General features: G+C 47.0%; 1 protein-coding gene and 1 long non-coding RNA gene across 3 annotated transcripts; both read left to right on the top strand.

Moving 5' to 3' along the window:
* Positions 1-47: 47 nt before the first annotated feature.
* exd3 (exonuclease 3'-5' domain containing 3) lies at positions 48-24,874 on the top strand. 2 transcript variants are annotated; one of them, XM_057017939.1, is made up of 21 exons: positions 48-121; positions 1,883-1,940; positions 4,134-4,198; positions 4,712-4,873; positions 5,177-5,362; positions 5,443-5,496; positions 5,591-5,730; positions 6,057-6,163; positions 6,227-6,300; positions 6,929-6,967; positions 7,037-7,203; positions 7,725-7,875; positions 7,972-8,170; positions 8,252-8,361; positions 8,528-8,711; positions 8,804-8,976; positions 9,407-9,625; positions 9,697-9,750; positions 9,818-9,949; positions 24,114-24,180; positions 24,262-24,874. In XM_057017939.1, exons 1-21 carry the CDS (start codon positions 83-85, stop codon positions 24,642-24,644), a joined length of 2,763 nt encoding a protein of 920 aa, XP_056873919.1. In that variant the 5' UTR covers positions 48-82; the 3' UTR covers positions 24,645-24,874. The 2 variants fall into 2 exon arrangements, with proteins under 2 accessions (XP_056873919.1, XP_056873920.1); XM_057017940.1 differs by lacking the exons at positions 48-121; positions 1,883-1,940 and adding an exon at positions 3,184-3,442.
* Positions 9,959-18,865, top strand: LOC130516755 (uncharacterized). The gene is made up of 2 exons (XR_008947575.1): positions 9,959-12,146; positions 12,230-18,865. It is a non-coding gene; the product is annotated as an uncharacterized LOC130516755 (long non-coding RNA).
* Positions 24,875-26,527: the final 1,653 nt, after the last annotated feature.

Raw genomic sequence — 26,527 nt, 5'->3', positions numbered from 1 at the left:
GGATGTTATACCGGCCCTGACCAGAAGGTGGCAGTAATGCGTTTACTGACTGTTTCCGCCGCGATTTAAGGCGTAGAATTGCATGCTGGGAAATGTATTAGTTAATGCAGCTCTAGAACAGGTAAGCTATTACCTTCGATATATCTCCAGAACCGCTTAACGATTACGGTCCATTTATCCGGGTTTTAGGAATATTTATTCTTTATTACCTGGCCGATAAAGGTAAATCTCTGTACATTTCGGACAAAAGTTTTTACAGTGTAAACACAATCACGATAGCATGTAATAAAATAAAGCTTCTCTCTCGTCACCTGACGACAGCCAACTGAAAGCGATATTCTACGTTTAGTTTTTGTATGCCAATGATATTTCAGTTCAACTTTGGTTTGACAACGCATTCCAAAATCATGTGATGTATCTTAGCTAAATCCAAATCAGTTTTGTCGTAGCCTAACGTGAGTATCAAGCGTACATGACTTACGATACTTATATTTAGTCCGCTAAATTAGCAGCAAAAACTCCTCACGAGTTAGCCATCAGAAGTCAAAGCTGGGTTTTATAAGTCAACCCTGCTAAAATTAGCTAAAATGGAGAGTAAAGCGTTTTAGGCGTCAGGTGCAGTATTTGGCCACTAGGTGGCGGTAGAGGGTGGATCACGGTTCTCAGGCCGATAGACGAGCAAGACTCGTGGAACCCTTCACTGAAGGGGATGCTGAAGCCAGAGCATGGAAAAGATAACTTTTGACTGTCAAACTGGAAAGAGAACTCAGCAAAGCCAGATGGGTTAGTTAACGTGTACAACTTAAGTCAAGTAAAGATGATCGAACTGTTTTGTCGTTGAATGTAACGCACAAATGTAACATACAATGTAAAATACAACGGTATGTATGGGGGACGTGTAACTTTGCCACATTGGACTGGTTTAGAGAACATGGAAGAGGGAGGATATTAAGGGAGGACGGCTGGGACAAGGGCACAACAGATACAGCATCCCTACTGTGGCAACAAAAGCCCCAAACTAAATAGAAAATCTTTAGAGAACATGTCAGTGTTCAGCATTGGAGTTAAAGCCCAGCCCTCACGAGGAGAAGTTCTGGCTGGAGTAAATTCAACTCCAGATGTGCAAGCCCGATGGAATTCTTTCCACATGGTTGCTTTGATCACTTCAAAGGTGAAAAAGGACAAAATACCTTTTCAAACATTGTCATGTGTTCAGCTCCTGGATTTATATTTGCTACTGACATTGAGAGTTTCTTTTATTTATTTATTCACACACTAAATGAAGCTGTGTCGCAAAATTAGTGGAAGTGGAAGATTAAATTATAATTGCAGTGTTTTTGGCAACATTTTTGGCTGGATCCAACCAGCCAGACTTAAGGCATCAAAAACATCCTCAGGCTGAAATGAAGTCTCATAGCCAGTTGGCATCCTGCCCTTTCTCAGGCTCCTGTTCCCACAGGTTTGTGTGTGTGCGTGTGTGTGTGTGTGTGTGTGTGTGTGTGTATGTGTGTGTGTGTGTGTGTGTGTGCAGGGATAGGAATGATAAAATCAGAGGTTTGCACTCTTTACGTATTTCCTTTCTTTTCTTTGGCTTCATAATAAATGAGTAAATGAACGTTTACTCAGCTGTTTCAAGGCACAGACAGTTAAGAATGAAAAACATAACCCACACAAAAAATGAAAGATAAAACATTTATTTTGAGGTTTTTATCTTGACATCAGAAACCCCAAATCACAAACCAACTGATCCCTAAAATAAAATGAATCAGCCTCACAGACAGTTGCCCTGTCAAGCTCCATGTTTATTGATCTTTGAGTACCATACTGTGATGTTTACAACCTCTTTATATTCAGTGTATTCACCTTAAAAATCCTTCAACAGTGTCGGAAAACCATCATCCTCCTGACAGAAATGAGCTGCACCACTTCAGATTCAGCAGGTGAGTGATAAAGAATTCTGCTGTGATTTCATATCATCTTCGTGATCTTCGATCAAATCTGCCTCCTGAAACGGCGCTGCAGCGCGTCGACCAACACAGCTTTAGGAATCTCAAAGCACTCGTGCTCTCTTCCCTTTAAGGTTGTGTGATGGCACCTGTTGAAAGGTTGTTGTTTGCCTCCTTGCACCTACAACCAAACACAAAGGTAGAAGTGCTTGTCGAAGGCTGTTGGCGTCCTTCCAGTGGGGTTGAGATGCTTGTAGTAACCTGTGCCAACTCACACTAAAGCTGTTCTGGTGGCTGTAGTGACACCAAATGCCCCATTTAGACACTTGATCTGTGTGTTTTCTCTATTTTGCCTGCTGCCTGGCAACGGGGCCGTCAAACCTGCCTGGACCTAATCTCTTAAGTCTCATTTCACTGAATTATAAGTGTGACTTTTATTATTTTGTAACAGTGGAAGGGCGAGTACTTAAAGTCCCACTTAGCATGGGTGTCTTATTTGCTCATATTTCAGACGATTGTGTCCAGCGCTTCGCCCCAGAGGTGAATGAGTGCATGTAGTGTATGTGTGATTGCACGTATTTATTCGTGGTGATAGATGTTATTGTGTTCCATTGAATGGGGGAGCCTCCAGCTCGGTCATTCACCCACAGGCTGAGACTATAAAGAAGCAACATGCTCCACATTCCTCTCCTTCTCCTTCTCTGTTCTCCTCACACAAACGGTCAAGCTGGAGTGGAGCGAGCCGTTGCTGTTTGTGTTTGTGTGGGCCTCTGTGCATCTACGCATGTTCCTCAGCGGGTTGAATGACCTGAGGTGGGCTTTACAATAGCTGAGAACCGTGGAGCTCAGCAACGGAAATGCAGAGACCTTTCAGGGGGTTTTGGAAGACGTAGTGCACTTATCATGTTTTCCATCGCCTACTTTACCTTTTGTGTCAGCACTGTTGATGTGAATTCAGATTAATAAAGGCATCACTTTAGTGCCAAAAATAGGTAAACGCATAGATGGTAATCCACTGGTCCTTCAGGCTTGAGAAGACCGCCACCTAATCGATATAAAAACTGCACACTTGCTCCTTCAGTGCGAAATAAAAGTGCAGTATTGTGCCAGTAACATGTACTTTATCCGAGCTCACGCTTGCTCCGTGTTTGCAGGCTCGGTTGCAGCTTTCTGAGGGTGTCTGTGTCTTTTTTTAAACAAGTGGCTTTTTCTAGATGCACAATGAAAACATGAGGTGTTGGACAACAGGAGAGAGGGAGAGGCCTGTTTGGTCTATTTTCCCAGGCTGCCTGTCAGGAAGGTTCTGTTTTCTACTCTGTGGCCGTCGTATAGCCCTTTCCTGGGGAAATCCGAGACAAAATCGAGAGAGGCTGTTGCAGGGAAGGAGAAGGCAACAGGAAAATGAACCCTGGGAAGGACCGAGGGAGAGCGCCCTCACAGTAAAGAGAGGAGCCGGAGTTTTTTGGGATGGCACGGCGGAACACAAGCGTTGGCAGGTAGATTAAAAACAAAGTGAGACGGGGACTCATGTCTTCACATCTTGTCGCATTTCTCAGCTCATTCACGACCTTCCCGCCCCCTCAAAGGTGCCCCAAGAGTCATCTCCAGAGTAATTTGGCTGCAGACTCAGCTGGAATGCAGAGCTAATTGTGGGCTCCTCAACCAGCCTCAGCTGTTAATCTGATGTGGCTGTTCTGCTATTTCTGTCAAAAATTGATATTCAGCATTATTGCTGCTCAGCTCGGCCTGGTTTGACAAACAATACATCCTGCATTTCTAAGTCTTGCACCTTAGCTGACAGCATTCATTTAAGTTGGCTTCAGAACGCAGAGTTTGGAGACCACATAGACATCAAATGTGCAAGTGGGCCTCATATTTGTACAGTGAAAGAAGAGTCGATAAACATGTGCAGCAGGAAATGGACCGAACTGGAAAAATGGAAGCGTCAGAACAAACATAAAGTGTGCTGTAATTGTTGGCAAAAAAGTGCCTCCACATATTGTTTTGATGACTTACAGCCATGAGAAATGAGTTTTTGGTTTCAAGAGCATTCATCTGTCTCATACGCTTCCAAAATACAAGAAAAGAAAAGAGCAAACAGGTTGATTGAGGTCAAAGGTCAGTGAAACCTTACCTGTGCGTATGTGTGTGTGTGTGCGCGTGTGTGTGTGTGTGTTCTTCCCTCAGGTCTCGACCCCTGCGTGCTGAGAGATGAACTTTTAGAGCTTTGGCACCTAAAAGATCAGCAGATGGTGAGAATCACTTTCTCTGCATGAGTCAAGCGTCCACATGAAGCCTTGTATTTGTTGTGTGTGTTTACAATGTTAGAGATGGAGTGTATCTCAGGAGGCACATGGATACTGGCATGTCACCAGTGTGTGTGTGTGTGTGTGTGTGTGTGTGTGTGTGTTAATGAGGAAACCAGAGTGTCTGTCAGTAGGAAGGAAGGAATTTGTGCTGCACTGAATGAACTTGAGATGTGTGCGAGGAGGATATTGAGTAAAAGACATCTGTTTTGCAAATTAAGACGCAGCACAAAGCTTTTTCTCACACAGATATTTTCTTTCTCTGTGAAGGAAGTTTCTCATGCCAGAGTCTGTGTTCGGTAGTTTGAAGCCTAAAATGTGTCACGCGTCTGTGTCTGTCTCAAGGAAGGAAATTAGCTGTTTGTTATCCCCAGGTGTTCTGTGTCTGGTTGTAGGGTTGGGTAAATCCGTTTGGCTCCTAAAAGTGTGGGTTGGTTACAATATCGTCTCCCTCTGTAGCTTCATTTGGCAGCCCTTGGGGGATTTTCCAGGCTGCCTGAGCCCCTGGAGGATTTGCTGTCAATCCTGGAAGGTTGTCCGGGCAAACAGAAGGGTCGGAGTCACACAGCTGGCCACTGCATCCTGATGGAATTCCAGGCATGGAGGAAGAAACATCCACAGGTAGACATCAAACACCACTTTTCAAGCTTCCACCCGTGTTATTCTCCCATTTTTAAACCCGTTGACACGCTATTCATCAACAGTGGCGAGTACTCCGCATCTTGTGGGTCATGTCATAAAATAAGCTTAGGTTTCCTGACCTCCACATGATCCACCTGCACGGCCACCCATAAGAAAACCACCACAGCCAAGATTAGTTCCAGAAGCTTAAAGTAATATTGCTCTGCGCTCGCGGCTGCCCTCCCCCCGCACTGTTCATGTTTCTAGTCCCATTTTTAATACCGCTTTGCCTCCCTCCTGAAGGTGACCCTGAGCGCCCTTTCTGAGCAGCAAGCCTCCACCCTCCAGCAGCGTGCTCTGCTTTTAGTGGCCGATAACCAGTCCACCTTTATCGAGAGTCTCGTTGACATCTACCAGTTAAAGTCTGTGGATGGGACCATACTCCAGCAGCATATTGTCAGGCTGCAGGCGCTTAATCTTTACAAAGAGGTGAGTGTGGAATGTTCCCCTCAGCCCAGTTGCATTATAATGTAAAAAAAAGAAAAACATTTTTTCGTGTTTTCTTTAAGGCAGCAATGCTTGGCATGAAGCTGCAGCGCCAGAAGGAACTGGATCTGGAAGAGGTGAGAGAAGACGTAACACCATAACATATATTACATTATATATATATTCATAAAACCTGTTGTAAATGTTCTGTTTTAACTGTCTCCTCTGCAGATGTGTGTACCACTGATCCTGCTGAATAAATTATCGTTGGCCGAGTCCTTTGTAACAGGCCACAGTCATCTGGAAAAACATCTGGTGACCCTGCTTGACTCCTGGTGCCACCCCAGCTTCAGCTTGGAGGAGATCTGCAGGTATGAATCGTGGCCACATGTGCACGAGCGTTCACGTGTTGCTGTACGTACCTGTCTCACGTGCAGACGTCTGGTCTGCAGAACATTTGACACCAATTTCCACTCATTACAAATGAAATGGGAAACAAATACACACCTGAAACCCAAATGTGCCCAAAGACCAGCTAACACACGATCCAGCCCAGCAACACCCACAGCGCCCCCTACAGGTGTGGGGTGTCTCTTCAAGTTAACTGAGCAATTTCGGGATTGTTCCGACTGGATACGGTGCGTCGATGATGCAGTCGTGTCCCCAGTCTCACGCGCTCCCACTTGTGCCGCCGCAGGCGCTTCTCTCGCCTCTCTGTTTCCAGACACTGCATGGATCAAATCCAGCCCAAAATGCTCACCAAGCACGTCTTCCGTCTCATGGAGAAATTCAACATTGACCAAGGTGTGTGTGTCTGGGCTGCTGCTCGCTGAGTGAAATGAGTGTGACCACATGTGTTTGATGCAGGACTGTGCCCGAATGCCCTGCACAAGAGGAGACTGGACACTTTACGTTTCCTCATGTACTCCAGGTTTATGGAGGTGAGAGTTGCAAACGTCCACCTGTCACTTAAATGACCAGCTCATCACTGTTATTGCAGACAGTTCATGTTGTTGGTTGGCAATGAATTTCAGTTTCTCAAACACAAGCAAATGCAAACTGACATCAACAGGATATGACATCAACCAGTGTTGATGTCATATCCTGCTTGTTACTTCTGTATCTGACACATTGATGTTTTCAGATTTATACTGATGTATTTCCCTCTTCTAAAGGAAAAATAGAAATATATCTATCAGTAACATTTATCCCAGAATCTTGGGAAAGTTTTATTTCCTTTTTCGGCCACAATAATTGACTAAAGTGATTTTTTTTTTTCCCAGTATCATGTAAAGCAACACTTGTGCAATTTTTGAAATTTTGGTTAACGTGGTTTCATCAGAATACAGGAAGTAGAAGTACAATGTTTGTGCCTAATGTTGTTTTTGTGATTCTTATTAACCATCGTGACTTCCAACTAAAATGTAATTTTATGTTTTAGTTCTGTTGCGTTTAGCTACACCTAATGATGGACTTGGCTTTCAAAATTGTGCTTGTTTTCATCAGCAATTGTGTTTTTTTTCTGTTTTCCCCTGAACTGCATTTCCTGGTATCCATTTTCTTTCGTAGAAAAGCATGACGGAAGAGAACTGGTGCGACCACGTTCAGGTGGGTGTAAGTGCCAGATTCAGACTGGGTCACAGCATTTCCTTGCATCAGTAAAATGTGTTTGTGCAGTATGTTGTGGAGGACGACCCCCAGCTGCAGGTTCAGCTGGTGCAGATGTTGGTGAAGCACGCTGGGCTTGAGAAAGCATCCCAGTGGTCTCTGAAGTACAACGTCCCCAGGAATCAGCTTCCCATCGGTGTATGGGAAACGCAACAGGATCTCCCGCCTCATCTACAGTGAGTGACAAAACACACACGAGCGCATCGTGTGAAGCAAATTGTGGTTTGCTCAGGCAGCAGTATTGGATTGAACCTGTTTTCTCACCACTTCCTTTCTCACACATTACACCAAGCTTGTTGATTCACACCTCTGACACGGCCCACGGAGAAGGCAATGGTCCATATAAGTAATTTCTGGTGTTGCTTCTTGATATTTCCCCACTTCTTTGTGGTACTTGCATATGTTTATTGCTCGTTACTGTTTTCTAATGGCAAACTCTGATACTCCGTTTTGGCATCCCGTTTGCTTCTGTCAAACTTTTTCCGCTCCCCCTGGGAGTGATGGATGAGCCAGCCGTCTGGTTGTTATTTTCAACTGCACGCGTATGTGTGAGTTCTAAAAACAAATTGGATGACAGTTTGAAAATATTAAAACAATCCCATTTCCATTTCCCATGGCTGTGCTGTGATTTATTTATTTATTTTTTGTGAGTTTTACTTGCAGCTCACCATTGCCAACTTCTCTCCCCTCTGCTCAGACAGGTAGATCCGAACAAGCCCGAACAGACCAAGTCCATGCCACCCCCTTCGACGTGTGAGAAGTTCTACCAGGTGCCACTCACTGAGGAAAGGATTCATTTAGTGGACACACCTGAAGTGCTCTCACGGTGCCAAAAGGTTGTGCTGAAGGTATGCTGGGATTACAGACTAATATAGCGGCTCTCGTGTAAATCCTAAAGGCTAAATTCTAAAAGGTATCAATAATGTGTGGCCCTCCCTCTTCAGGAAGGTGGTGTGGTCGGGGTTGACATGGAGTGGCAGCCTACCTTTGGCTGTTCCTCATCTCAGCAAGTGGCCCTGATGCAGCTCGCGGTTACCGACCAGGTTTTCTTGTTAGACGTCTGCGCTGAAGGTTTCGGCCAACATCCAGAGACTGTCAGCTTCATCAGGAGCTTGTTCTCCAGCAAAAATGTCCTTAAACTGGGTGAGCGACAGGTTTGAAGACGATGGGAGACATTTGTGCTTGTTCTTCTGTTTTCAACATCTCTCCACTTTTCTTTTAAAGGTTACAGTACGTCAGGGGATCTCAGGTGTGTCCTGTCCACCTGGCCCCAGTTTTCAGAGGAGCCACTGGTGACACAGGGTGTGCTGGATCTGGTTAATGTGCACCAGAAGGTATTGCAATTCTTATATAAATGTTTAGGCTTCCCTCCATTATTGTTCCAGACAGATTTAGTCATTTTCCTTGTGATTGGGTTGGACGAGGTTTCATCCAGATAGTCAAAAATTTATGGTGGGAATTTTTTTTTATATGTTGGACTGTTTTTGGAATGTCTCACAGATTCAACGCAGTAAAGTCAACAGGACCCAAAATGGCTCAAAAGAGGTGCTGGTCGGTGAAGGTTCTGCTGAAAAAGGTCTCAGTCTGCTGGTCCAGCAGGTCCTGGGGAGGCCCCTGGACAAGAGGGAACAGATGTCGAACTGGAAAAAGCGTCCGCTGCGGGCCAGTCAAATCAGATACGCAGGTGAGGCGCGGCCTCGTGCTTCCCTCCTCACTGCAGATAATTATATATTAAGATCTCCAACATACCTAAAACAAACACTTCCCTCCATCTAGTGGCAGATGCCTACTGTTTGCTGGAAGTCTATAAAGTCCTGAAGAGCAACCCAGCACACTTTGGGCTTCCCGATGACCTGCAAAACATCTCTTCAAGACAGTCAGAAAAGAGCAAAGGCAAGAAGCCAAAAGAGCAACAGACTGAACAGATAAAACAGCCCCAGGGCAAAGAGGTCAAGGCTCATTTTGCTACTTCTGCATGTGTTGTTTTCACCTTCATAGTATGAAACGGGCTCAATGTATGGTAGTCATGCATGCATGTGGATAAATCTCCAAAAGCACAGGTGGAGTTAAACCCTTTACGTGTTTACCTGAGTTCAGCTTGTCTCTCATATCTACATTCAGGTGCTTACACGTGCCATTTGCCAGTTTAAGACGGATTAAGTACAATTGTATGAGCAATTGTAGCAAACCTCTGTTTTGTAAGCTTCCAAACAAAAAGAAGGGGTGTCCTGAAAACTTGATTGCAGTTCCTATCAGCTCCAGGGGTGCACATATACAGCTACACCAAAGCTTTGGCTTCCCTGCAGAGCTGTACAAGTAAAAAGAATCCCCACTGTGGGAACCAGTTAAGTATCACATTATTGTCTCTGTCACATTTAGGAATGTCAGAGGGCTCAAAGGGTCAGTCGCCCTCACAGCGACAAAGAGAAAGACCTCCTGTGTGGCGAGAAGCCCTCAGCAGACTCCCCCCCATTGCCTCCACAGCAGTTGAGGGTGGTGTGTGACAACATGCTGCAGGGACTCGGGAGGACCCTGCGCTGTTTGGGAGTTGATGTGGTCATGTTGGAGAACAGCGACGATCACAGAGTCGCCGCAAAGGTCGGTTAGCAGCAAAGGTCAGATGCTCCATAACATAGAGACTAAAATCTGTTGCTTTGTGTGTGCATCAGTTAGCACGAGCTGAAGGCCGTGTCATACTCACCTGTGGACAGCCCTTCCTCACGGTAAGTACGAACTCGGGTAACCTGGTGAAGAAAGCGCATTAACAAAATCACTGCTCCTTTTGTGCAGTTGAGATCTCAGGTCGGCGAGGGTCGCTGCCTGTCCCTTGACTGCTCGGAGAAGGCTAAAGATCAGGCTGTTCGGGTCCTGAGACACTTCAATGTCCAGCTCACCCCCAGTGACATCTTCAGCCGTTGTCAGGTAATGAAATGGAAGTTGCTTTTTCATGAGAAATCCTGAGATTACAGTTCTACGCTGCTAAAATAAGCCCAGCTTGAAGGTGAACGTGGCCAGTTGAAGCTGTCTGGGAATCTAATCATCACCCCCCCACCCCACCCCAGGTCTCTGGAGTATATTCAGACCTGGGGGTGAACCAGGAGTCATTGAAAAGGATTTTGTATCCCATATGGTGTCAGAATGCCTTGGGGACCTGAGGAAGACCTGAAGGTGAAGTGATGGGGGTGGGGTGAATGAGGAGAAGCTGCCTTCACAGCCTGAGCATATGCAGGTGGTGGAAAAATCAAGCAATGGGAAAATAAAAGGAACACCTCTTTTGGGAGATCATTTTAAACAGATTAGACCTAAGAGATAAACGTGACAGTCTTTAGCTTCTTATTCTCAGAAGCATAAATTATTTCCCATTAATATCTATTCATCTCATTTGTTTTTGAAGCATTGTGCTTTTTATTTACTCTTGGGCCATTTATTGAGACAGAATCTTTTATGTGTCTTTGTCACAATTTGAGAACCTGGGTGTTCTGACCTGCTTCCGGTAGGGGGCCGTAAATAAGTTTGCATTCACCACAGGGAGCATTTTTTTACAAACATACACTTGAAACTGGACCACCTTTTCCTCTGTTTTGAAAACACTCACAGTCAAACGGCGTGCAGACATATGGTCCTGTTGGTTTCCTATTTACAGTATCGCTCCTGACGGCCTCCTTTGATGTATTTATGAAGGACAAATGTGGCTCCACAGTTACATACCATCAATAGCAGGAACAACAGGCCTGTCTCTGACTTTTCCCATCAAGTCCGACAGGAGACCTTTTGTCCCAGCATGTTTGATCTTTGACAACTTCAAACACAGCACCCGTCGAATTTAAAATCCATTTGATTTTCTCAATAGTTGTCATTCTGATATCTGAAAACATTTACCTATTTAAAAGCAATGAGAAGGGGTGTGAGCTGTGCAAATCTGGGTGCCCTTGCATCATGGGAGCTTCTACGTGGCTAGCACCTCCTGTTGTGTACACACACACACATACACAAGCACTTCTGTCGTTCACCTCCATCAGATGTCCCAGATGGGCCTGTTATAGCATGCTAACATACAGTAGCAGGTACGTTGACAAACGTGAAACCGCTCACTTCTACAACCTCACACAAGTACAGTGTGCACAGACACACAAATTAAACTAGTTGGTTCCCACGCACCAGACTGCTGGGGAAGTGAAAACAAGTGCAACAGGAACTGCCACACCATGGGAGGGGTGGGGGGGGGGGGGGTTCCAAAAAGTGTGAACAGACCAAGTGTGTCCAAGAGGAGAGACAAAAATAACATGGAGTGGTTGAGGTGGCTACAGTACAAATAGTGTGAGAAATAATCGGCCGGTGCACAAGTGAGATGATTGTTTGTACAGACTGGAGGAAAGAGAGAGTGTCTAAGGAGGGGTGGAGATAGAAAGACTTGTCCTTTGATCTACAAAGAAGGCCGCGGGCTGAAAAACGCGAGGAATGTGAAAGGTTGAGACACGTTGAGAGTTACTCATCATGATGTCTGTCCATACGTGTGCACGTATAAGGAAAGATAAGTTTACCAGTGTGGAAAAGTACACTTTGGTTAAAATACTCTGATTTATTCACACAAAATACTCCTAACTTTAACCAAAGTATAATGTTTGCCACACACAGTTTACGGCGCGTTTGTGTCGACGCATTCCTAGAATTTCTGTTGGGTTTCATTTTCCCTCATTTAGCTCCATTCCAGAACGTTCCCATATGTTGGCCTTTCAGGAGCCCACCTATATCAGGCATTGTCAAAAAGTGTAAAAGGATGCGGAGTTGATGAGGAGGGGGCGTCGGTGGTGTCTGCCTTCAGAGGTGCAACTGGCATCATCGTGGTGACGGCTGTGGTTGGTCCACTGTTAGTCCAAAAATTAAAGCTCTAAAGACTTTTACAGCGCTTCAGAATTATACTGCGGACTGCACGAAGCACTGAGCTCCAGTAAATGTTGTGAATGAGATAACAGCATCTATGGCTCATTTTTCTTCATTGCAAAGCGATGGATTTATGCACCCACAGAATTCTTTCTCCCTCATTCTCACAGAGGAGAGACGGGTTTTCTGGGAGGAGACAGATTGGAAGACTTGTGTGTGTGTGTGTGTGTGTGTGTGTGTGTGTGTGTGTGTGTGTGTGTGTGTTGTGTGTGTGTGTGTGTGTGTGTGTGTGTGTGTGTGTGTGTGTGTGTTTGGGGGTAGTGGGGGGCTGCACGCCAAGACATTCCAAGGGAAACCATGCCAAATATTTATCACTGTCTGTGGTAAAGGCTTCACGTCTCCTGTTACACACACATGGTTTTGGGAAAGTGCTAAAAGTGAACATACACATTCTGGGAGAAAGTTTCTCACACACACACACACACACCACAGTTATTTGGCGCAGTTATGATCGAGCTCGGCAGCCTCTGTGCGTGTGTGTGTGTCATGTTTTTCTGTCATGAGAGGTGACGTGTTTTGTTGGTGTCCATCTTTCTGTTGGACTAAAAGAGCAAAGCCAGGAAAGGTCCCCGAAGGTGTTCCATCAGATCATCCCAGTGTGGGAGTTTGATAAATGAATGTGCAAGGAAAACATGACCGCAGTGTTTAAGCTTTCATTTTCCTTCACACTGGTGATTTACATACTTCTGACAGGAATGAGACTGATGCTGTGTGTTCCTTAGAAGAGGATTGACTATGAGTTACTGGAACTCATGAAAAACTGGCACAGGCAACTTGAGAATGAATAGACTGTTTGTGTGTTTGGATGTTTCAATCCATTAATATTTCACTAGTGACTAATTAATGGTTTAGCATCCCTTTCTAGAACTCTAAAGAACGGGTAATCTAGTGAGTGAAATCAAGATGGTCCCTGGTAATTGTCTAAACGTCCCACAGAAGTCTTGATGAGCAGCCATCTCCAAACCATGCCTTAATGGTGCTTTTCCAGTGTCCCTGCACTCATTTTGAAGGTGATTCTCATGACTGCCCCTGCAGACAAAATAGCAGATACACACACACACACCGAAAGATAAGAAAAAAGATGAGCCATCATCTCTAGAAAAATCACGCCTGCTCATTTTCCCACAGTCTATTTGGCCCCAGGTGAACATAGCAAAGTGGTGACACCACTGAGTGCTGGTGCACGCTGGGTATCTATCCAGGTGTTTACATGTCTGCTCGTGTGATGACTTTGATTGATCAGGTACGAGATATGAAGTAACTCTTGTCACTGAATGACTGGAACTGTCTCTGCAGCTCACTTCATGGTAAAATGTGACGTGTGTGTCACTGACAGCTTCCTTGTGTGGTCGGAGCAAAGGTGGAGGACTTTGGGTGGAGGATGTGTTTATTAAAACTGGTTTACAGTGTGTGTTCCTACCATGCCCTTTCATAGCTGGCCTCCTCTCTCCTCCGCTCCCCAGCACTTGGTTCCCTCTCTGTTTCTTTTTCTCACCCTCTGCATGGCCTCCTCTCTGTCCGTCTCCCCTGTGCTGTCCCTCACCCACTGTTCTTACCCTGCCTCCCTGCTCCTCACTCCACTCCCAGTCTCACTCTCCTCCGTTTCAGATTAGCCAAGGCGAAGAATCCGGTGCAGCCGGCAGCTGGAATGTCCTGTTTGTCTTGCTGTGTGTGTGTGTGCGTGTGTGTGTGAGAGAGAGAGAGAGTGTTGGTGAGGCTGGTGTAGCTTTTTGATGTGATCCATTGTCGGAAAGCCAAGCTGCTTCCTGCTTTTCCCCGAAGCTTGACAGAAACAGATAGAAACGAAAAGTCGCAGTTTCAGCTCAAAATGAATACGTATTAAGAGTGAATTTGTTTGTTTTTTTTAAAAGCCAACAGTACACATAGATGGGTGGTGTTTAGAAGAAAGATAGGACAGGAATTGATGAAAAGATTAAAAAAAACAAAGGAGAGACTTTGAGAAGGAGGAAAAGAGGTGAGAAGGAAGGAGGGAGCTTCAATGGAGCTTTTCCTCCAAACACCAATACAATGAAGCTGTGCGTAATTTCCCATACCTCCCTGAGCACACACACACACACACACGCATGCACACACACACACACATGCACAGTTCACAATATTCATGTTATACTTGAGGGTATTTTTCTCTCACAGTTGCTTCGGCCTGTGTGTGGTCTGATACTGCAGATAGCACAAGAGACACAGACGGGAGAGGATGAGAAATTACGAGTGAGGAATGACCGAAGCGGTGCGATAAAGTGACGGGAGGATGTGTAGTGAAAGAAAGAACTGAAAAACAATGAGCAGGGAGAACAGCTCAGTGTCATTAAGGTGCTTCTTCCTTGTGTGCTGCACTTCCCTGTGAAAATAGAGATATGCATAAATCATTCGGTGTGTGTGTGTGTGCGTGCGTGCGTGCGTGTGTGTGTGTGTGCGCGCGCGCAGCAGGCTGGTGGAGGGTTTTGATGGGGCAGAGCAGTGCATTCCTGCTGGGTGGTGATGTCATGAGAACTAGCTCTCCACTTGCAGACAGACAGCCCTGTTTATGTTCCTCTCTCGAGCAGCAACCACAGTGTGTGGCTGAGTATGTGTATGTGAGAGACATGGGGAACACGAGTGTGTGTGTGTGTGTGTGTGTGTGTGTGTGTGTGTGTGTGTGCACGCATGCATGGTTGTCCGGCTGTGTTATTGGCTCAGGGGGGTGGTGGGGAAGCCGAGAGGCACTTGAGAGGGTGTACTTTCCCCCCGCCGCTCGGGGAGAAGGGAACCACTTACTGATGCCTTCCTCTGAAACATACACACAGAAAGAGGAAGTTTCTCATGTTATTCCGAGCACAGTAGCATCGCAGACAGACTGCTGCTGTGAGTGATTGCCCTTTGATTCTAAATAGTCTCCTTAGGGAGGCAAATTCTTTACAAGCTAAAAACAAATATTGGGTCACCTAATGGCAAAACACGCATTATTTTCAGTTCAAAATAAGAAAGGCATGACCACGCCGCATGACAACCAAAAGGTGTCCAGAGATTTATTGATCAGAATGTTGGAAGTATGTAGCTTCGTAACTCGGCGTTCCCGGCTGAAGCTGAGCCCAGAAATGACATGGAAATCAAATGGGTAACATTAGAAAAATGTTGTGAGAACATGCCTCCTCAGACATGTTTTGAGAAAGCCAGCTCCTGCTGGTATGGCTGTCTCTGTGTCTGTGGTCATGGTATAATGATTTCCCCTGTGATAGTGAAATGTGAGCTTCGCTCTTTGGAGCTCTGTGAATCGTACATCATTCTCCCACACTCTGCAGGCAGCGCAGCAAAACCCCAATCTGAGCCCTCCTCTGCATTCTGCACACATTGGAGACAATAACGCACGCCAATACCTGCTTTTGAGAAATGGATGTTGGGTTGGGGGTTCATGTTTTCACAGCCTTGTGGCACATGGGCCCACTTCAGCAGCTTTGGTCACTCCTCCACGTGTGTTTGTGCTTCACAGACAGCCACGCATGTTCACACATGCTACAAATAAAACCCATTATTCATTTAAAATGAAGAGGCGGGGGCCTATCACGACGTGTCAAGTCTTCACCACGTTGCACCACTTTCTTTACACCTCACTAAGAACAGCCTGTTGAAGATAAGAGCCTTTCAGGATCAGACCATGTCATTCACCCCGCGCTGTATTTTTCCTAATGTTGGGTTTAAAAGTGCATAATTTACCTTTCCGCTGGTGTTTGTTGAGCTCTGAGTGAATGTGGGTGGTCTCCTGTGAGGATAAGGGTGCTGAGGTGTCCTGCTGGTGTGTGACTTCATGTCTCATCTCTGGACTCTTGGCCCGTTGTCAGAAAGATCAGATACACCGGGAATCGAAAAGGGGAATTAGTCCCTGAGCCCTGGTCACACGTGCACTTTGCTGCCATAAACTGTGTGCGCTATCATTTTTAAAGTGAAGCTTCTCACCCTCTATTCTTGAAACTGTTCATCAACCCTGTGTCTTGTTGAAGTGACGCTATCTGGAGGTCGAGAGGCTGTTTTCTTTGGGAGTCACTAGCTTGTTAAACACACACACAATCTTTTTTTTCCTGCCTTTATTCTAACTCGGAGACTAAAGTGAAAGTCCTCGTGGGGTGGGAATGGTCACCCTCCTACCCCCAGGGATCTAAGAGGTACAGGGCTGGAGAGGTCAGACTTCTTGGCCTGGGAAAGAGCAAATGAGGGGGATCGTGTACATAGATAGAGGGTTAATGGGTGGATTCATCGAATTCATTAAAAAACAAAGACTTTACAGTCGATAATATGACTCCATCACGTCGAGTACAACGATGTTGATCTCGACATTGATACTTTACTTGACTTCTAAGCCAAAGAGAAACAAACTGGATATAAAAGGAATGGAAAATTAGAGCAGCGGTAGTCTTTTTTTATGACGATGATGGTGATGATGCACAACCGATTTCTCCTCCTCTTAAGCCACGGAAGCCCAGTGTCTAATATTTCCCATAGGAAGCGCATCCCAGCATTTTCTCTTGTTGCCATGATGTCTGAGATGTGGGCTTGCATGCATGTATTCTTGTGCATATTCTCTGGAGTCCAGCAGCATTGGATGTGCACCAGTTACAACACAAACAGAGCCAAACATTCATATGGGTGGGTTTTATTGGAGGTCAGCTGCGATCACAGCGCCAGAGAAATCCTTAATAGGTGGTATTAATAGATAAATGCGGGTATTAATATTGTGCAATATTTCTGATGGGCTCCTGCAACAGGTTTAGCTGTAGCTGAATTAAGTTCGGAAGCGATAATTGGGAAGTTGTGGCATCAGGAACCAACAGGATTTTGTGGTGTTGATTCCACGCAGTCTTTTTCTGATTGAGTTTTACTTAATGTCTAAGTAAATGAAACTGTCACCGTTCCTGTTGTTGTGTTCTCTCTGCAGAACTCCTGCAACTCTCGCCACATCGGTAACTCTTCGTTATGTAAACACCTCTCGGGTTTCATGTGCAGTTATGCGAGTTATGTGGTTGCAGGTGGGACTCGGCATGTGATGCTGCGCGCATGTGATTGCGGTTTATTGTGCGAGTTCTAAACGTGGGAGTCTTCAGCCTATTTACCAGAGACCATCAGATGTGTGTGAGAAAGAGAGCGTTTGGTGTGTCTCACCGATGACGAGCACAGCCACATGTATGGCGCTAATTAATGAATGTGCCCGCTCCAGCAACCCGGTGTTCCCTTTGTTGCTGCTGGAAATTAGAGGTGAGGGCGCCTGAGTACCTGTCTGTCTAGATGATCTCATGGACCTCCTATACACAAACATACCCACGGGGCTCCTTGGATGCAGGGAGCCCTTTCTTTCTTTCTTTCTTTCTTTCTTTCCCTCCATTTTCCTGCTGTCTATTTTGGTCAACTGGTGGCCCGTTCCCACAGTGCTGCTGTTCCCATGGTTATCGCCGCGGAGATAGCGACTGGGGGCTGGGTTGGTGGGCTTGACGGAGAGCGGGAGAGACAGCGTTGCTCTGTTCGAAAGAGATAGGGGACTCTGGCTGTGGAGGGGGCGGGGGTGAGGCGGGGTGGGGTGGATTGGTGCTGGTGATGATGAGGGGGTTGAATGAAGGGGACGAAGCCAAGTGTGCGTGTGAGTGCGTCTGAAGTGTAGCTCCCATAAACGCCACAGGTGGCCCACCGCCGTCTGACCCACATGAGGTGGATTTTGATTCAATGTGGCGACCCCATCGGTATATCAATCACTCAATGATCAATAACGATCAACAAGAGATGGACTTGAGGTTCTCAGGAAAAGGAAATGACACGAGTCGCTCCCTCTGTTGGCTGACGACGACGTTTGTAAACCTGCTGTGAGTCGTCTTCCGAGGTGAGACGCTACTTCCTGAAGTGCAGAGATGAGGTGCAACGCAGAAAATAGAGAGGTGGCAAAGGAAGTGAAGGGGAATGGAGGGAGGTGAGGGGGTGAGAGGGGCGAAGGGCGAGGGCCAGTGAAAGGAGGGAGCGTGGGGCTCAGAAAGAGGGACAGATTCAGTTCCCACACTTCTAATTACTGTGTCACTGGAGACTGAAAGGGGACTGCCCCTGGCCCTGGGGAATTCTCTGGGGCCGGTCGCGGAGAGAGGGAGCAGCAACGGTGGTGGAGGGAGGGGGGGAACGAGTTGGAGAGGAGGGCAGGGAAGGAAGGGTGGAATTTAAGAGGGTGTTCGACACAGGAACTCTTTCTATCGGGCCTTTTTTGGGGGGTTCTACCTCACTGCGTTCACACTAGAGGTGAACTTTACCCCCCTCCCCTGCCCTAGTATCCCAACCTCTCACCTCCGACCCACTTCTCCTCAACCCTCCTCCAACCTCAGGCCTCTCTTTCCTTTAAGCTTCCTTTTTACTCTTTCCTTTTTCAGCCCCCCCCCTCCCCTCTGCTTCCCTGTGTTTTTAATGCTCCTCTCCTGTGTCTCCTGTTGACATGAACAAGGCTACCAGAGACACTTTGAAGTTCAGAGTTTGAACTCACTCACACATGCACAACCCCCAACCCACACACACACACACACACACACACACACACACACACACACACGCCTTATTCTGCATCATTATTGCCACTTAACCCGAAGCCCTAACCCTCTTTTATTTGCCTCTATCTCACCCTCCCATAGCCGGTCCACAGTGACTCCATAGATGTGTGTTTGGGTCTAAAAGCTCAGCAGTGGTTTGATAAGAGAGTAATAATCACACTATCTTCTCCAGGATCTCACTCCATTGTCTCACAAAACAGTAAATTTACACCCCAACACAACTTTCTCACACACTGGTGGATACGACTGTGATTTGAGACTGTAAAAAAAAAAAGAAGAAGCAGGAATTACAATGTGAATTGATTCAAATTTGAGCCAGAGAAGTCTTATTCTTATATGAATTATACTTATATTTGAAGCCAACTTTCTCTTTATTAAAAAGGGGATAGTCAACCAGTATCTCGTTAGCTTTAGCCGTGGTGGTGACGCCGTTTCGTTCATCATTTCAGGTAGAACGCCTTTTTCCCTGTCGGTCCGCTGGTGTCTCCTCAGGAGAGAGCAGCACCTTCAGGATCCACCACCGTCAATATTTAGAGTTCTGGGTGAATCACTCTGCATTACAATAACATTCCCTGCATGCCTGCATGCCTCTTCATCAAGAAGAGATGCTGGGGGAGAAGAAGCACGTGGGGGAGGGGACAGTGAAGCACTGCTGCAGCGATAAATATTGCAGGAGAAAGTTCAGACTGATGGAGGCAGGACGAGCGGGTGTGATGATGGTTTAATGGTTGTTGGGGCACGTTGAAGGAAGCAGGCATAAATTCCTCAGGTAAATTGAGGGAATGAGAACCGGTTGCACGTTTCAATGGTTTCAGCTTGTAAATGTGTTCAAATGTCAACACGAACAGCTCAAACCAGGTGGAGATGCGTTGAGGAGGGCAGCAAATGTCAGCAGTTCCGTGTGGGTTTGAGAGAACCAGCTGTCCCTCTGCACATGTTAAAGTCTCACGGAAGCTGCCGTCTGTTTCTTGAACAGTTGTGTTCTATTTTAAGGAAGTGGGCACAGAATGAGCCCGAACATTGAAGCATTTTTCCTCTCCGACGTTTAGATCTTTCTGCCGTGTACATTCATTCAGGTAGTGGGTTGGTCAGAATCCCAGTGTTGGACTCTTCACGCCGGGCCACCTTCAGTCCTCAGTAACTTCCACATGTGCTGGAGGAAGCGTCTGACTTTTGGAATGTTTGTCTCCCAGAAAATATGAATACAGATACTTTAGAGTTTGCCTCAGAGCTCTCCGTCTCTCCGGCGTGGCCTCAGTGCATCTCAGGGACGTTCTCCCCTTTTGTTATGGATATTAATACTGTCGCTGAACAGGACCTTTTGAGATGAGCGGGTTTCATCCCATTTCAAAAACTCACGGCCCTGTGAGCATCCGTCCCAATGGACCCTTTCAGGACGCTGGTTTACTCAGCTGATGGGCTTTGACGGAGCCCAGCGATCTGTTGTCTGGGGAGAGAGAGGGTGTTAGGAGAGCGGCAGAAAGGAGGAGGTGAGAGGTGAAAGACGGGGAGAGTGGGGGTTCTAAGGGAGGTTGAAGCAGAAACCAGAGAGAAGACAGGTTGAACTGGAGGGGGGGGCGTGAGGGTTGAAGGTTGAGTGTGTAAAAAAACAAAATGGACTGGCTGAAAAGAATTAGGGCCGTTTGTGAGAAGGCTAGAGCGTTATCAGTAAGACCATTACCTTCTTCATTACCGCTTTTACTGAGGCGCAATAAAGGGTTTAGAGGAGCAAACTGGGAGGGAAGAAAAGGAATAAGTGTGGGGGGGCTGATACGTACAGAGGACATCAGTGGCCAAAGGTGTGAGCTCACAGAGTGGATGCGTATTTTCCGTACCGACGGAGGTAGAGCGACAGTAAAATCTCTCAAAAGGGTTTTGGAATGTTCGGAATCAGTTTAAGTGACGCTTTTCTCCCCTTTTCGTGAAAAACGTTGTGACCATTTTAGTCTTTTTTTATTTTACAGCGTTATTTACCATAAACTACTGTAGTAAAGACAAAAAAAAATGTCTGAATGGTTCATGCGGTTTCAGCCAAAGACGGCCCCTCCAGTAAGAATAGGATCTAACAATGGCGAAGAAGGTCAAAGCCATCAGCCAGAAATGTTGGTCTGTCAGTGGAACCCTGGAGCGCTTGGTCTGTGGCGCAAAAGTAAACAAAACAGCCACATGAATTCCTGTGTTCTTGCTTTTCTGTCTCCTTTTTCAAACTGAGCCAGTTGATCATTACGTAGGCATTCATGCAAATAAAGTGGTGATCAGCAGCTTTGCACCTGGAGGAGAATTCCCCTGGAAGAAAAGGTCAAAAGCTTCTCAAATCGCGGTGCCGGTATCAGCCCTGTACGGTCTCAGGCCTCCGAGAGCGATGTCACTTCCTGCCGTTCCTTCGGCTTCACTGTGGGTTTCTGCAACACCAGAGGTGACCTGTTGTGCTCAGTCGTGACCTCCGGGGCCACCTCACCATCTTCTGGCCTTTCGGGATTCTTGCAGAAGAACCAGTCGATTTTAACACTTGTTTTTCTCCCTCCTGAAATCAGAATTGGTCTGCGTGTGTGCGTGTGTGTGTTTGTGTTGTGTGCGTTTTTCCGTCTTGTGCGTGGTTGTAAACTTTTGCAAGCGTTTGTTCTTGTTCATGTGTCCTGGAGTGAAATGAGTCACAGAAGGGGGGCGTGTGTGTGTGTGTGCGTGTGTGTGTGTGTGTGTGCGTGTGTGTGCGCGATGTCGAGCCCAGACAGGCGCTGCTGTGGTCCAAGTTCAGGTTGCTCTGAGCTGCTGTAGGTTAGTTAACGGAGACGGTAATTATGTGCGACTGTCAGGCTCCGACACTAGCCAGATGCCTTCAGGACACTGTGGGAAAGTACATGTAGAGGTAGCGTGTTGCTCTGATGTTCCGCTCGTGGCCCCCGGGAGTTTAGACTGTGAACGGGGAGAAGTGCTTTTAAAACCATCCCTGGATTATTTATTCATGGATCGAACGATCTCAGACACGATAAGCAACACTTCGCCGGCTTCGGAAGAGGGATCGGCGGCGTCTGGCGTTGTGATCCATTAACTGCTCAGATATCAGACATGATTCCAGCGGAGGTCTGTTCCCACCGGAGGGAGAATAAATGACCTTGAGTCTCTCTGACAGGAGGACCCAGACGTGGAATAATGGAGCAAACGGAAGGGATTCTGTCGTTTCCGGAGGAACCAACGTTCTTTTGGGTGGTGGAATCAAACACATCTAACTTTGACTCAAACGTCATATTTTTAAATCAAACACACGAATCGTCTCCTGCCGGCACTCTTGGGGTTCCCACGCTGGCCCTTACCTGACGAACCACAATTTGAATCAAATCACTGGCAGCCAATTGGCTGCTCCGACCATGTGACCTTCCTCCTACCCAAAAGTGCCGCCTTTTGAGGTTGGTCTCGGATTTTCCCATGGGAGCAGCCTGGTGAGCAGCTCGGTGTGCGTGTGTCTGTGTGTTTGAGAACGTTAGGGAAAAATCCCCCCCCCCCCTTTTCCCCTGCCTCTGTTTCCTACAAGCCTTCCACTACCCCCCCCCCTTTTCTCCCTCTTTTCCACCACCTCCCATCCTTTGAAACACAGTATCACACTTTAGATAGCCTTTGTTGTCACGGCGAGGAGCATTCTTTTCTCTGGCATGGCCACACAGAGCGAGTGAATGCCGGAGGTTTCTCTAAAAACTCCTGAATAAGGAATTAAAGCAACATAGAAAGTTACAGTAACTTAAGATGATTTTTTTTTTAAAAAGCACATGTTGGTTTTGCCTGAACGCAACGCTTGAGCCTGTGTTGAAACCTTGTTAAACTGTGATTCAATAACAAGCCACATTTGAGACATTCCTGCCCGGAAAAACTTTCCTCTGGTGGTTGGTTGATGGGGATTCAGCCTGGAATCTCGTCCTGTCACAGAACTAAATGCTGTTTGTGAGTCGCTGCTAATCAGAATCAGGGTACTTTATTGATCCCTTTAGGGGGTGTCCCTTAGGGAAATTAGCATCTCCCCAAAGAAACGTACAGCACTGTTTAAAATATTAAAAATAATAAAAATAAAAATAGAATAAAATGAGGATTCAGCCTGGATAATGATAATGAGGATATTGAATATTGAGTGTGTGTGTGTGGGGGGGGGGGGGGCACTGCGATTAATGACAGATCTCACAGGGATGTTGGACTAATACGTTTCCTATTCCCGTTGCCGTGGCAGCAGGTACATTGAATGAGCTGCTCTATAAATATTAGCTGGAGCGGAGCTCATCGTTGGAGCTCGGAGGAGGTTCTGCAGCGGTAAACGCGGGCGTTGCTCGTCTTTCCGCCGCGTCGGCTGCTAAACCCCGTGACATCACACCCTTCCTTCGCCCGTCTGGGCCGTGTTGATGACGGCGGTGCCCCGACATTGTGTTGGGACCATATTTTAAAGTGAAAGCGTAGCACAACGGCTCCGACTCACAACTCCCGATGACTCTTGCAGCTGTTCGGCCCCGTGCTCGATGAATCGTGTAGATGTTTTCCGTCAGAGTTGCGTGCGTCTGATGCGTGCGTGCCGGTCTGTGGCCCAGCCTCAGGAGATCTGAGCAGGTTACGGCTTGCTCAAGTCTGGGAACCCGACTGGTCCGTGTCTGGCTGCTGCCAGGCTTTAGCGGCGTTTCCGTGCTCTCTACTGCGTCCTGCGATGCTTCTGGAGAAGCCAGACACGTGCACGAGGGGAAAATGAGCTTCGTTCCCACAGAGGAGATGACAACACCGCTGTTCTCACAGCGTCTCGCCGCCTTCTCCTCCTGACCTTGGTTACCTCATCCACTGATGCCTTGAACATGCGCACTGAGCAGAGGCCGCCTTTGCCTCCCCATTAAACGTTGCCCACCCTCAGAAACAAACCGTCCCTCATTGAGACGCTCAAGAATTTCCCTGTGTGTTGATTTACAGCCCACCTCTAAGTGGAATGTTGTTTGCTGGGTGGAGCTCAGGTGTGTTGACAAGGCTTTTAGCACTGACTTGTTGTCAGAAAGGCTTACAGGATTTTGTGTGTGTGTGCCTGCGTGCGTATCAATGGCCAGTCAACGAGATCACTAATGTCCTACCAGGGAGGACCTTTATCACGGAGGACAAGCCCGCATGGATACGTGAATGTCTGCGAGGCCATAAACACACACATGCACGGAACCTCTTTCACACCCAAACACCTGAGGAAGCCTCTCCTCGCATGTGTGAACGGGTCAACTCCAGTTTGCACCTTGACTTTAACACTGAAGCGATAGTTTTGGCTTTAACGGGGGAACTTTGGTCACTATAGTTACCTTACTATCACTAAAGTAAACCCACACTCGGACAGACGATACTCGGACTAGAATATTCTTAGATATTAACAGCCCGGTTTTCTCTGCTGCCGGGTTGATGTTTGTTAAAAAGTGATCCGTGTTTGTAGCAACGTCCTCCGTCGCTCCTGAGCTTTTCACTATTGTCTTTCTGAGCCTGTTATTGTGTTGGACCCTTGTTAAAGTCTCCCTCCTCCCTGATGAAGCGTCGCCCCTCTCTCTCTCTCTCTCTCTCTCTCTCTGCTCTCTCGTTTGAAGGTGTGCAACAGTAATCGCTATGCGGCGGTGTCCAGACAGGACATGGCCAGGATGCTTCAGCAGAAAGGTCAGACCAAGAAGCAGCTCTTTCTGTGTAGTTTCTGTGTCGTCGTAGCAAATTCTCCCAGTTTCACTGGTTCCTTCACAGGATTTCTGCAAGAATGGGACACTGAGTGTGCACAGGATGAGGAAACGACCCCTGGTCTGACCCTTGACCTCCCCAGGTACTCTCAACATTGTCAGTGGGTCGCCCTTTCAGATCTGGACCCCGACACAATGACCTTTCCCGGGGGGGCTCCCCTACAGCTCCACAGCGTGCCCCCCGGTCTGCTGCCGAGGGTCCCGCACTTCTACGTGTGCACCAGATGTGGCAAGGTGTTCTGGGAAGGCTCCCACTATGACCGAGTCGTGTCCATGTTTGAGGAGCTCTTGCACGTCTCGGCCCCAGAATCAGCTGCAGAGCCGACAGACGTGGCGCTCCAGGATTCCAGCGTTAAATCATCCCAAACGTGGAATGTCACATCAGAGTGAGGGGGCACAAGCACCAAATGTCGCATCTTCCGAGGGGGGGAACCATCCGTGATGTAGCTTTTTTACTCTCGTCGTGCCATTTTTATTTCTTTTCATTTAATACGAAGGGATTGTTCAACATTTTTTTAAGGAGTTGCAGTTTAAGGTGACGGAATCTTTCTCTTCTTTATTTTAATCAGCCTGTTGGACTTTGATTCTGCCTTCGTGTTAATAAAGAGTAACTTCTCAAACTGAGAATTCTACTGGTGTGTTTGGGAAAAGGGATTTTAACGAGCGGTGTGAGCTCATTTTAGCTGCACTGATGTCATTTAGGGGGCAGACTGGAGGCCAGAAACCCATGATTTTGGAAGTTTCACCTAAATCCCTTCACATATTCTCGGCTGCTTCTGTCCCTCTCTGGATCATGCAAAAATAGGAGAGATGCCCACCAGGGTTTTTAAAGATCTAATGTGGAAAAGTGAGCAATTAAAGACGTTCTGGTATTTTCTGGACCAGCACATTTGGTCCAGACTGCATTGGAAGTCAGAGTTTTGCGCCCATAAAATCCAAGAAACCCTAACTGTAACCATATGTGCACTTTATTTAACCGACTTCTTAACGTGCATCAAAAAAACCACAGGGATTTCCAATGACAGCTCATGTGGTGAATCACCGCCGTGCATATGTTTCACCGGCTGGGTTTATACAGCCGCTCCGAGGTGGGAATATTCCACCGTTTCCCGGCTTCTTTGGTCTAAAAGTGCCAGCAGCAGCAGAGGGAAGAACCTTCTGTGTGAGAAGGTCCTGGAGGAAAGGAGAAATTTAGCAAACTGAGATACGGAGGAGAGCTCAAGAGTCCAATCATGTCCGATTTCACAGTCGCGCTCTGGATGAATTTGCAGGTTAGAGTTTCTGGAAACAGGCTGCAGCATTTTTCATCTGATCAGGTGAATTCTGGGGGGGGGGGGGTGTCTCCAGGAGGGAGACCTCCAGCATAACCAGTGTGTCTGTTGTGGAAAAGAAAACTCTTTTTCTTCTTGGCTCTTTCGGGGTTTGGTGGACTGATGATTACCTGATGATTACAGAACGTGACGCGTTCCTCTAACTGGAACACGAGTGTTGCCCCTACTGTAGAATCACCACTTTTTATTTCCGTGAATGAAGCAGACACCCCTGGCTGCGTGCGTGCGTGTTGTCCGGGTGGTCGCAGCTCTGTCCTCTGTGCAGAGCGCAGAGCTTTCTGGTGCAACACCGTGTTATTTGATCCTTGCTCTTTCTTTGCTGGGAAGAAAAGCTCGCCTCTTTCCCACGCTCGGGGAACACGTGGTGCCCGGAATGAATCGGGACCCGGGAGCCCCTCCCCCGTAATGATACGTCACCTCTCTCTCTCTCTCCCGCTCTCTCTCTCTCTCTCTCTCTCTCTCTCTCTCTCTCTCTCTCTCTCTCTCTCCTACAGCACAGAAATAAAAGCATCTTTTACACAACTGTCTGTTTTAAAGAGGTGATGATTTCGCCATAATCCTCTTGTATTTTGCCCTTTTCTGACTTTCCTTTCCTCTCCGGGGGTGCGTTTGTGCAGCGGACTCTTCCGTCTGCTCCAGCCAGCTGCCCCCCCACCCCCCTCCCGCCTCCCGGCGCCACTCCACGGCGGCAGCGCACGGCTCCGACTCGATCTATTCCGGGTTCTTTCTGTGTCACCGGACAAAAAAATGTCTTGTTTATCGGCGCAGCAGCAGAACAAAGAGATGTCTGCAGAAATAGAAGCAAACCACCTCGTATTTAGGCGAACGGGTTCAATCAGAGATTTTTTTTTTCAGCCGCGCAGAGATTCGGATACAATATTGGAAATCGTGCTTTTACGCACGCACACAGGGGCCAATTGAAGCTGTATGAACGTGGCTTCT

The sequence above is a fragment of the Takifugu flavidus genome, chromosome 20 (assembly GCF_003711565.1).
Source record: "Takifugu flavidus isolate HTHZ2018 chromosome 20, ASM371156v2, whole genome shotgun sequence".
NCBI classification, from domain to species: Eukaryota; Metazoa; Chordata; class Actinopteri; order Tetraodontiformes; family Tetraodontidae; genus Takifugu; species Takifugu flavidus.
This window is presented reverse-complemented; position numbering and strand designations above follow the sequence as displayed.